The 13449-nt window shown below is 39.3% G+C and overlaps 1 protein-coding gene across 1 annotated transcript in view; it reads right to left on the bottom strand.

Annotated features, from left to right (window-relative positions):
* Positions 1 to 13449, bottom strand: part of LOC124552660 (CDK5 regulatory subunit-associated protein 3) — a 62074-nt gene that overhangs the window by 18777 nt on the left and 29848 nt on the right. Inside the window, exons 6-7 of the mRNA XM_047126984.1 lie at positions 11272 to 11421; positions 4474 to 4620 (exon numbers count right to left, since the gene is read on the bottom strand). Of these exons, the coding sequence (XP_046982940.1) occupies positions 4474 to 4620; positions 11272 to 11421 (297 nt within the window). The remainder of the gene's footprint in view (positions 1 to 4473; positions 4621 to 11271; positions 11422 to 13449) is intronic.

The raw sequence follows: 13449 nt of genomic DNA, 5'->3' as shown, positions 1-13449 counted from the left end.
CAGCTCAAGCAAGAAAACATGAAGAAGGTGTACTGAATGGTGAAAAAAAAAGCAAAATAGAAACAGTGAATGGTCCAAGTTCAGAAGTACAACATAGAGTGCAGACGAATAACCTCGGCATTGCAGTTAAGCGGTGATGGAGTTGGGCTACAAAGTGGCCGAGCCCGTGTTCAAAGCTCCATCGTGCCAATCCCCCCCACCACCACCACCAAATTATGAACTGTCAGTCTGGCTGGTCATTGACACGTCTGTTCGTCATATTCAAATTTATGTTCATGTCATAGTGTAACGTCCATTTGCAACAGCAAGGTGTAAGGAAGAGACCTATAATGAAAGTTGCTTCTGCATAACTACTCTATTAACAGCCAAAAGGAAGTGGCTTTCAAATGGGAACCACAAACATTTGATGACAAGGCAGCAAGTCAATCAAATCCTCCACTGGAAAACACGTCTGGTGTGTCATACACGGCATTAGTGACAGTACGTGTGTCATACGACAGGAATCTCTCGTCGATGTTCCCAGCACGTATGCCTGTTGAGCGAGTGAGATATGCCTCCTTGCCCGATTTAAGTGTTCGTATGAATGCGAATGTGATGATTCCCAAAGATATGATAAAAATATAATAGTTTGTTACATAAGCTGCAACCAATGAAGCTACCCAAGCACAACTCACGACCCACACCCACAGCTTCAATTCCGCCAGTACCTTGTCTCCTGTCTTCCAAACTTCACAGAAGCTTTCCTGCAGAACTAGCACTCTTGGAAGGAAGGATACTGTAGAGACATGGCTTAGCCACAGGAATGAAATTTTCAGTCTGTAGCAGAGTGTGCACTGATATGAAACTACCTGGCAGATTAAAACTGTGTGCCGGACCAAGACTCAAACTCGGGACCTTTGCTTTTCACGGGGAAATTCTCTACCAACTTGAGCTACCCAAGCCTGGCTCGTGACCCCTCCCCAGAGCTTCAAGTCTGCCAGTATGTCTTCTCCTACCTTACAAACCTCACAGAAGCTTGCCCGTAAAAGGCAAAGGTTCCGAGTTTGAGCCTCGGTCTGGCACACAGTTTTAATCTGACAGGAAGATTCATTGTGAACCCTCTCTGCCAGGCACTTAAATGTGATTTGCAGAGTATCCTTGTAGATGTAGATGTCAGTGTGGTGGCAACTGCAGCTCAAATTGCTGCTGCACATGCAGTACAATGCACCAGAACCATACGCTGAACACTACAGTCTTCCTTCTCAGCTGTGCCGCATGGCCATTTGGAGCCCGATCATCTTGCACCACACAGTCTCGTGACCACTGCTGACAGCAATCGTGCACAGTGGTTACATTCCTGCCAAGTTTTTCAGCAATATCACAGAACGAACATCCAGCTTCTCGTAGTCCTATTACACGAGCTCGTACAAACTCAGTGAGGTGTCGATAATGGCATCTTTGCCACCTTAAAGGCATTGTAACAAAGCAAACTGGGGCCCATTCCCCTTTTCTTTCACATATATGTGAATGAGCCCATAGGACTACGAAAAGTACTTAGTGGCGTGCATTTGCCTTTCTTTGTGCCCATACTTCTTTCACTCTTTTGCAGTAGGCTTCTTTTCTTTCTTGAGACCACATTGTTCCAGTCTTCTTTGGTTCCTCCTCTTGGTCAACTTTCCACTTGTGAATTTTGGATCTGAAGATTTCCCTTATTTGGATATCCTCTGGTGTAATTCCTGCTAGTTTCAGATCTGTTTTGATTTTGCCAATCCATTTCATTGGGTCTGTTTTAGATTTACTCCTGTTTTCATAGAATTAAACTATTTGCTATGTAAGTCTGTCCGCATTCATTCTTTTGATGTGTCCATAGAATCTTAATCTGCATTTTCTAATATCACTGCAAATATTAGATTATTGTTTGATTTCCTGTTTTCCTCAGAGCCGATACTGTTCATCTACAAGTTTTGGGCCTAAAATTTTTCTTATGATCTGTCGTTCCTTTTTCTGAATGTTCTCTATGTCTGTTTTCCTGTTTGAAATTAGTGTCTCTGATCCATATAGGCAATCTGGTTTTATGACAGTATTGTAGTATCACAGTTTTGTGTGCTTGGAGACACATTTTTTTTAATTGTAGATATTTTGAGTGAGTCAATAAGCAGTGCCCATCTTTTGGTATCTGAGTGAGATTGTTGTAGGTTGCCTGGGTTATAGTGCACAGTGACCATTGTTGTATAGTTAGCAGGTGCAGTATGTGCACACCTGGTCAATGAGACTTGATTACATAATTAAGACACAGACTGACCATAACTAATTTAGTGAGGTGTCTGAAAGTTGTGCAAGTAACACCTGTGAAACCAAATGTGTGTATCTCAACCACATTACTGAACGTAGACAGTACTCTACCCACCCTCATTTATAGTCAATTTTTCACTGTAATCGCGGCCACTGAGGAACTAGAAGCTGATTTATGACCAGGTATGTCACAGCATTCTTGACCAACATCAGCTCACCACTTCAGTCTCAAAGGTATCTAATGCTCATGACCATTACAGCATGTATTTAAAGCAAACCTGATTTGCATCCTCTTAGGAGGAGGAGGATATTAGTGTTTAACATCCCGTCGACAATAAGGTCATTAGAGATGGAGCACAAACTCAGATTAGGGAAGAATGGGGAAGGAGATATTGGCCGAGCCCGTTCAAAGGAACCATACCAGCATTTGTCTGAAGTCATCCTCTTAGTGGTGCTACTACTGCCACTCTTATGGTACTGGCACAAAATCTGAACAGACGTCATTTTTCAAATGTAGAAACACACCTACCAACTCTTGTTTATGTTACACAATTCCTTCTTGGTGATGCAGTTTGCTTGCGCCAGTTTATATAGCCCATATTCATCATCACTAACCTTTCATTAACAAGTTACTGAAAAACCTCTCGGTGAAAAAAATCTGTAGAATATGCTAAAGATACTGAGAAATCCTTACACTTCAAATGAGCGTATTTTTCAAACATGGTCTACACAAAATTGCTAAAATCCATACAACAAGTTCATATATGAACATGGGACTAGATCTTGCCATTATTTATATATCATTACCAAAAGCAATGTTAAAATGCAAAGAATAAACTTGTACAACAGACTTCTGCAACAGATTAAAAACAAAAAAGTAATTTACTACCATTGAGGAAGCAATAAAAAATTGTTTGTTAAATAATATAATAAGGATAGGTAAAAAATCTACTTACCAAGCAGCTACCGGAAAAACCACATACAGTACATAAGATATGGATATGCACATGCTTTCAATGCCAACGGCTTCTTCTGGTAAAAGAGCTGAAGGAAAAGGAAGATGTGTGAAGCAAAAGGACTGGCAAGGTTTAGGAATAGAGAAGAGTTACAGAAAAGTCACCCAGAATACTGGGTTAGCAGAGACTTACTGAGAAGGAAAGAGTAACTGTCGGTACCTGCACCAGACGAACTTTGAAAACCTTATCAAATGCATGTAGTTACACTGTTGAAGTTTGCTTTTAATGACATCCACATTATTTACATAAATGTTCATCATTGATGACCAAGTGTTATGATCATGAGCCACTACACAATATGGTAATGAAAATCTGCAAAAATTCATATATACTTTTGGCACATTTACAGAACTCAGTGTCCACAGACAAAAAGAAAGTAAATAAATAAAGTAAACACGACCTATGATTGAAGATTAATTAGTTTATCACAGCAAAATGCTTTAGGACAAAATTCAGTTGTCATGAAGCAGATAGGTGGGTGATGGATAGTGACTACTAGGAGGGTTACAGGAATGTAAGATATATTGCAGGGAGAGTTCCCACCTGCACAGTTTGGAAAAGCAGGTGTTGGTAGGAAGGATCCAGATGGCAAAGGCTATGAAGCAGTCACTGAAATGAGGAATGTTGTGTTGGGCAGCTTGCTCAGCAGCTGTTTCTTGGCCACACTGTTTACAGTTTAGCTTGTAGATCAGACATAGCCCTGCCTCTGATAGGATAGGTGATGCTTGAGACCAGACTGGAGCAGGTGGTGGTGGGAGAATGTATGGGGCAGGTCTTGTATCTAGGTCTGTTACAGGGATGTGAACCATGAGGCAAGGGGTTGGGAGCAGGGACGGACAAGGACATTGTGTGGGTTCCGTGGGTGGCAGGATATCATTATGGGAGGGGTGGGAAGAATTGTGAGTAGGACATTCCTCATTTTAAGGCACGATGAGAAGCAGTCGAATATTGCGAAATAAATATTAAGACCTGAGGAATAAAGATGTAGAATGTTAACAACATTTTTTATTTAAAAAGTTTTAATAGTTTTCACATAAAAAATTCAGAGGTATTACTCTTCAGTATACCCTCGTACATGTATTTCAGCCAGTCCACAGGTAATAGCAATACATGTGAGATCAACTCAAGTGTTAACAAGACCAGTGCCCACCCATCTTCAAACGAATTAATGTCATTAGTGACTCACCTCCATGACTTCATCGATGAACTGATTCCTCAGCCGAGGATTGTCGAGGACGGTCAGTGCTTCATTGCCCCGGGCCACTCCACCTTCCAGACCAGTTGCCTCCACGACTATCCCAGATTCTTCTAGTGAAATGTTGAAATCAATTTCCTGAAACAATTGATTTACTTTACTTACAGTTACACCAATCTTCAGCACCTACAGTTCACAGTTATTGGGTTGTAAAGTGAAAGTCATTAATTTTCATTCATAAGCAGGATGTGCAATGATAATTCTTATTACAACTTAAATCTGTGGTGCTGTCACTGTATAGGACTTCGCCCCAGCAAGGATGAAGTCATATCTCAATGAAAGAAAACAGAGAATCACATTAACAAGTGATATCACAGGAATACACCTAAATTTGAAGCAAGGAAATATCAAATATGGAATTCTGTAAAGATTTGTACTTGTTCCACTTCTACTCTTGACCTTAGCTCATTTACTAAAGACATTGGAGGACTCTTCAAAAAATGTTACTTTTGCTACTGCAGTTTATTGATTTTCTACATATTGATAATACAAGGGGAAATAAAATAAATAAATGGGCTATGATATAAGGATGAAAAACTGTGATGTATTGAAGTCTGGGTCAGTCTGGGGAGTGTGCACAGACAGCCAAAGTGGTTAAGGTGACTGCTCATAACAAATAGGGAATCTGGGTTTGGGTCCAAGTCCAGCACAAATTTTCATATGTCCCTAATGACTAGCACATCTTTATCAAATATAGCCGATGTCAAGGAATTTGCAGCCAGTGAATAATTTCGAAGTAAAAAAAAAAGGTTTACATTAACCTCTACTTTCACTTTCTTTTTTGTTCACTATCTAAGCAAGTTACTTTGTGGTATCACTAGTTTAGACATCATAATCATCATCGTCATTATCATCACTGGCATTATAAAATATTAAATGGCTACAGTTCGATAAATATATTCGTTCTATAAGTGTCAGTGCAACTGTTGAAATATGTCATTAATTTTATAACAAAAGTTTTAATTGTAATTTTATTAAAAAAAAAAAAAAAAACTTTATAACAATACCGAGGATTGTTCGTATTCATATATAAAGGGGCAGCCATGTTGGCATTGGAGAGCAGTATTTTATTAGATTCCGTGTAAGAAGCATGTAATGACTTAAGGAAAATGTAAGTGTTATAAGCATGTCAGTACAAAATGGTTCTGAGCGCTATGGGACTCAACATCTTAGGTCATAAGTCCCCTAGAACTTAGAACTACTTAAACCTAACTAACCTAAGGCCATCACACACACCCATGCCTGAGGCAGGATTCAAACCTGCGACCGCAGCAGTCCCGTGGTTCCAGACCGCAGTGCCAGAACCGCACAGCCACCGCGGCTGGCATGTCAGTACAATTATGAAATATCTTAGAATAAAAGTTCTGAAACTTAATGTTTGTATTTATTAATCATGGCTTAAAACCCATGTTGCAGTAGACAACATGAGCCTGAGGCAGCAGCAGATATGTGGATGAGTACACCCTATAAAATTATAAACTTTGTTAAATAATAAGAAATTTCACAACAATTCATGAAACCTCATATGCTTTAGTCTCCTGAAATTTTGCCATGTAGAATTCATGTTATTGTTATTTATTTATTCTTTTTTCTTTAAACGATGCCACCTATGAACATGTAGAGCTGTGACACCAAATTTTCTTCCTGCAGCACATTTGTCTAGGGCCTCTGCTTCACAAATCACCATTAACTTAAAATTTATGTCATACTGTCTGCATGAACCAACTGTGAACCATGAACTTTTAGATCCATGTTTCACAACGGTGCCACAGGTGTAATTTGCATTCATTGTAGACTTCTACAATGTATATTTCTTACAGCACTGACTATATGAGTAAACTGAATGATACAATCCATTTTACTCTCAGCTCCCTACAGCTGAATCGGTAGAAATTTTACCACTGTAACCAAACTCGAAAATTGACAATGCCTTAGAGCAGCAGCAGCAGCTTCATCACCATTGCTGAAGCTCATGCTCCATTTGTTTTGCCGTATTTCAATGGCCTGTGCAACCAAATTTTTGTTAGCATTAATTTATCTCTGCAGGAGGTCATACTTCTTTTCAGTATTTGTACAGTTTTAAAGTTAGTTAAATTCCAACCAATAATGGATTCAGACAAACTGCAGTTTAAACATGGTAGATGTTAATATAAAAGTACACAATACAGACTGAAGTTACAAAAATCATGGTATAGCAATATGCTATATACGTATGAAGTAGTGGAGTGTACTCAATGTATAAAAGGGAAGTGCATTGTCAGAGCTGTTATTTGTATTCGGGTGATTCATATGAAAAGCTTTCTGACATGATTGTGGCCGCATGATGGAATTAACAGACTATGAATGTCAAATGGTAGTTGAGCTAGACATATGGGACATTCCATTTCAAAATCGTTAGGGAATTCATTACTCCAGGATCCACAATGTCAGGAGTGTGTCGAGAATATCAAATTTCAGGCATTACTTCTCACCTCGAATAACACAGTGGTTTAGTGCCATCATTCAACAACTGAGAACAGCTGTGTTTGTGTACAGTTGTCAGTGCTAACAGACAAGAAAACTGTTTAAAATAACCACACAAATCAATGCGGAACATTTGACGAACATACCTGTTAGGACAGTGCAGCGAAATTTGGCATTACTGGGCTACGGCAGTAGATGACCAGCTCAAGTGCCTTTGCTAATTATTGGTTGGATCCTAGACAACTGGAAAACCATGGCCTGGTCAGACGAGTATTGATTTCAATTGGTAAGAGCTCACGATAGGGTTCAAGTGCGGCGTACACCCTACAAAGCCTTGACCCAAGTTGTCCATAAGGCACTGCGCAAGCTGGGGTGGCTCCATAATGATGTGGGCTCCATATACATGGAATGGACTGGGTCCTCTAGTCCAACTGAATCAGTCATTGACTGGAAATGGTTAATTTCAGAAACTTGGAGACCATTTGAAGCTGCTTATGGACTTCACGTTCCCAAACAACAATGGAATTTTTATGGATGACAATGTGCCATGCCATGTTACAAGGCCACAATTGTTCAAGACTGGTTGGCAGAACTTTAGGGACAATTCAAGTGAATGATTTCACCACCCAGGTCTCCCCACTGAATCCCATCGAACGTTTATGGGACATAATCGAGAGGTCACTTTGTGCACAAAATCCTGCTCTGAGAACAGTTTCACAATTATGGATGGCTATAGAGGCAGACACGGGTCAATATTTCTGTAGGGGTCTTCCAACAACTTGATGAGTCCATGCCACATCAAGTTGCTGCATTACATCGGTCAAATGGAGGTCCGACACAATATTCAGAGGTATCACTTGACTTTTGTCACTTCAGTGTATATTTCCACGGTTGCCAGCATAACAAAATTTGCTGCCCGCTTATAGGCCCCATCCTCACATGGGTCCCACTGCTCGAGGTCCCAGTGCTCGATGAAGTTGCAGTCACCGTTTCCCCTCCAACCTTCCCGAATGCTTCAAATTAAATGTGCACGTGAGCTCAACTGCCAAAGCTTCACTGTAAATGCAGAATGAATCCCACATTTATCTGTGACACAACATAAAAACATTGACCTCAGCAGCAATAGTTTAATTTGTGAATGTAAGACAACACTGTATTTTTTGAATGAATGAATGAATGTGGGGAAAAAACCTTGTCTTATATTCAGGTGAATATGGTATATGAACATAACTGATACAAAATATGAAAAACCAAAAAGAATTTTGCATCACATTGCATTCAATGTTGTGAAATAAAACAGGTCTTCTAATAAAATTCATAAAATTGCAGCTGCTTGTTCAGTTTGTTTCCTCTACACACACACACACACACACACACACACACACACACACACACACACACACACACACACACAAAAAAAGAAAAAGATAAAAAAAGAAAAAAATATCTGCTTGCCAAATTTCCCTTACTTGATTAATTTTTGCTGTCTCACTGTCATCATGAATGACAATAAAAGTAAAATAAGAGCAATGCATGATAGTCAAATTAAGTTAGATGGTGCTGGGTAATTCAATCAGGCAATGAGACAATAAAAATAGCAAACATATTGACATCTGTAGAAGTAATGGGGGTATAAAATGTAGACTGGGAACAGAAATAGAATAATTTCTGAAAGAGAGGAATATGTCAACTTTGAATATAAATTTAAGTGTTAGGAAGTCTTTTCTGGAAGTATTTGTCAAGAGTGTACCTTCTTTGGGAGTGAGACACAGATGGTAGTGAGTTCAGACCAGAAGAGAAAAGAAACCTTGGGAGAAGAATGAAAAGGTGAAGAAGTATCAAATCGAATGACGGAGAAAAGAGCCCTACGGCACAATCTGACAAGATGAATCAATAAGTTGACAGGCACATTGAGAGACATCAAGGATCATCTATTTTGTAATGGAAGGAAGTGTGGGAAGTAAACACATTACAGGCAGTCCAAAAGCTGGCTGAAATGGATGTAATCTGCAGTAGTAATGCAGAGGTGAGGAGTGGGCCACAACCTACACGGCTCCCTTCTCAGTATTATTAAATGCAGCCCATAAAAACAGTTACAGTGCTCACACTAAAAGAAAACACCAAATAACCTTATAGGTCGGGCAACCACAGTTAAAAAATTTGTACATAATGTGACAGACAATTAAACAATTCAAAATCAGAGATGATGATAAAATAGACTGTACTAAACTGAGTGAAAGTCCAAATACACAATAGCTGGTTATTGTGTTTTCACTGTATGACACCTGTTTCATATTGTGGAGGTATATCTCCAGGTCATATAAAACTAATACTTCACATGCCACGACTTCCACACTGCAAGTGTGCATAAAAACATGTCACTCCTCAGTAAAACCTCAGATGAAATGGCAGATGGGCATCCAATCCAAACCACGCTTTCAGTGTGTGGCTAGCAGTGTAACATGCAGTTCTATTTGATGCCTGCAAATACATTTTAGTATTCTGATGACTCCCCAGGATTGTGTGCCATATGGTTCTTTGTTTCCCCCATGGATTTAGACGACAGTTTCATCCTATCACATGGACTATTGTGCTGTTCGGGCTCTTCTTTTGACGGTGTTTTGGAGATATATTACTGATCGTGTACCGTTTGTATTGGACGCCTATCTGTCATTTCATTCAAGGTTTTACTGAGGAGTGCACCTTGGGAGTCGTGGCACATGAGGTTTTAGTTTTATATGATGTGAAGATACACCTCCACGGTATAAAAGAGGTCATCAAAAATTGAAAGCACAATAAACAGCTATTGAGGATTTGGACTTTCACTCAGTTTAATATAGCCTATTTTACCTTCTCTGATTTTAAACTGTTTGATTGTCCTTCATATTATGTAAAACAATACTCCTCGTTACTATTCCATATTATTTGTTCTTCATTAGTAACGCCAGTTTCTCAATTGTGAGACATATTTTTTTTCCTTATTATTATTGACAGTGTCTGTTAATTTTTCCAAACATTTCTGTACAGTTGTTAAGGAAATATAATTTAGGATACTTCACACATCAGTATACTTCAGGAAGGCATTTTAAAAAAGTTGGGCAAGTGCGAGGAGAACTCCCGCACTGAGGGCTCCGTGCAAACTTAATTATGTATATAGATAGCTCACCCATCCTGGGAATTGAGAATCACAATGATTTTTGCCTGCTATCAATATCGGTTCTGGCAAGATATTGGTCCCGGTAATTCCAAGACTACGTCAAAATATCTACCCATGTTTCTATATGTAGAGAAAGAAGATTTAATAAAACATTTTCTATTTGCTTAATAAAACATGACAACAATTTACATTCTATGTATGCATGCAGTAATGTTCATCTTTTACGCATTTGACAGATGACGAATGCAATGTATGTTCAAAAGGCAAACAGATAGTTTTTATGTGATATAATTACAATTCAACAAGTTTCAGAGTTTTTACTTTGATAGCACTGTGAAACCTTGCTTCTTGCCAAATTTCATGATTAAAGGTCAATGGTAAGTACCCCATGGGTTTCGATGAGCGAGTTTGTGAGTTTCGAAAAATGTCACACAAATGCCTGAGTCTTAACTATATTGACTTAGAAGCTTAAATTTTTAATGCTGCTGAGGGACCATAGACTTTAGTATGTGACATGAACCTGAACTTGATACGCCAGCCTGTTACATAGAAAGAGGGGTCTTAACATACACACACCTGTTACATAGAAAGAGGGGTCTTAACATACACACACCTGTTACAGAGGAAGAGGGTCTTAACCTATGAACAGACTACCAGACAGACGGATAAAAACTGACAAAAAATATTTTTTGCAAGTGACATAATTACAAATTAACAATTTTCATATATCTTCCTTTACACGCATTGTGAAATATTGCTTCTCGCCAAATTTCACGATTCTAGGTGTAGAGGTTTAGACGAGCAAGTTTTTCATTTTCCACATATATGACATAAAGGGCTGGATCTTTTCATTGCATGGACTTAGAAGCTTAAGTTTTTTACACCACCAAGGGACTGTAGACTTTAATATGTGACATAAACTAAGCTTGATATATCTACCTGTTCCTGAGAGAAACGGTTGTCAACAGTCGGACAGACCAACGAGCAGACAGACAGATTGACAGACAGACGGACGGACAACAAAACAATTCTACAAGGGTTCCGTTTTTACAAATTGAGGCACAGAACCCTACAAAAAAAGAAAAATTGTGGTCAATCTCTTCTCTCACCTCAGAATTGTCAACTGTTTCAGCTGTGTCAATGTTTCCCCAGTCAATTCCTCCAGTTTCATCTACAGCTGCTTCACCAAAGTCAATTGCATCAGCATTACCATTTTCCAGGTCTCCAAAATCAATACCACCCTCAGTTCCAAAATCAATCTGAAAACACAAAAAAGTCACAATTACGATCTGCTTGATGAGGACATAAAAAAAATGTGGACACACTAGTATACAAAGGTATAAATTCAATACCGATATCCAATGAGAAAAGCATTTTTCTAATAGAATCATATCATTATCATGCACATAACCCAGAAAGTCTATTTTTAAAAAGCTTGCCAAGGAATAACCAGCTGATAAGTGGAACAGGACTGGAAAAACTCCGAGAACGAATCATTTTGCTGATTAGCAGTAAACCTCCTGTGTTAGGAAATGTTATTATGGGAAATATTCCTATATAACTGTTCACAATAACGCAGCTTCATTAATATGTCACTCTCAGGCGACAATAGAAAGCAAATGTAAAATCTATTTTTCGTATAGATTGTAGCATAAAGTTCAAGTCTGAGTTCCATATTGCCCAGCGATCTTTGTCAGTGTGTGGTACACAAGTTTTTTAATCTATGCTCCACAGCTGTGATATATTGCAGGAATGACATCTACATCTATACTTGACAAACAACTGTGAAGCACATGGCAGAGGGTGCGTCCCATTGTACCAGTTACTACAGTTTTTCACATATGGAGCATCGGAAGAAAGGTTTTTGACATGCCCATATGCGGATTGTAATTAATCTAATATTGTCCTCACGATACCTATGGACGTGATATGTAAGGAATTTTAGTATATCCCCAGAGTCATTGTTTAAAGCTAGTTCTTGAAACTTTGTAAGTAGGCTTTCTTAGGATAGTTTCCATGTATCTTCAAGAGCCTGCCAGTTCAGTTCCTTCAGCATCTCTGTGATACTGTGATACTCTCCCATGAGGGAAACAAACCTGCTACCACTAGTGCTGCCATTCTCTGTATATATTCAATGTCCCCTGTTAGTTCTATTTGTTAAAAGTCTCATTTAATTGAGCAGTATTCAAGGGTGGGTCACTTTGAGACTGATTGCATTTCCCCACTATTCTACCAAAAAATCGAATTCTGCGGTGAATTAACAACTTCCTTCATGACCGGTTTCAGTCTACAGGATGATCTTGAGGTACCTGAGTGTATGTATGAAAAAAACATTTAACAGCAGATGCAATTAATATACAAAAATTATTGTTCGCTGAAGAGTTTCTCAGTAAAATATCTGATGAAAGTAGAAAATCTTGACTGTGTGGCATTCTGTGACAATGATACACTACTGTACTTCAGGATGGTCATGTAGACGAGGGCAATGTGTGGCAAAGCCAAGTGAGTGGCAGTCATACTCCATTATTCAGTATCCATGCAGCTCAGCCGCAGTCACATCAACATGAGCGAGCACTCACCGAATATGACCCAACAGCTGCACGGTCGCTCCCACAGGGCTTACAAAGGTGGTGATTAGCTATGTCACAACATGCTGCAAGACATAGCTGTCAGTAAGGTAAGTGCACCGAACCTTTTCACACCACAACTTCACAGTCTGTCCACAAGTGAGTGAGATCCACAACACCACATGAGTTGTGCAGGTGGGAGTGTCATCTTCGGCATCTTCCACTAAGCTATGTCAAATTTATTTGCCCCATATATCACACACTGCAGCTGAGTACAGACCACCCATTTCTGCAACATGCTTGGAATGCTCTAATTTAGACTGAAACCATTATTCGAAGGATCTGTCACAATTTCATTCCTGTTCACACATCACATGTTCAAAAATTTTGTTTGTTTCATCTTCTGAAAGAGGAGTCAAACCCATACCTATGAGGTGGCACATGGAAAATAGTACACTGTCAACTGACCACTCTGCTAAGATGCAGATGTGTTCATACCATCTGCACGTCCAACCAGATCCATATAGTATGCCAAAAGGACGGAATATTGGGTTTAACGGCCCATCAACATAGAGGTCATTAGAGACGGAGCACAAGCTTGGATTGTGACAAAGGTGGGAAAGGGTTGGGTTGTTTTGAGGGAAGAGACCAAATTACGAGGTCAACGGTATCATCGGATTAGGGAAGGAGGTCGGCCGTACCCTTTCAAAGGAACCATCC

This window comes from Schistocerca americana, chromosome 10 (genome assembly GCF_021461395.2).
Source record: "Schistocerca americana isolate TAMUIC-IGC-003095 chromosome 10, iqSchAmer2.1, whole genome shotgun sequence".
Lineage (NCBI taxonomy): Eukaryota > Metazoa > Arthropoda > Insecta > Orthoptera > Acrididae > Schistocerca > Schistocerca americana.
This window is presented reverse-complemented; position numbering and strand designations above follow the sequence as displayed.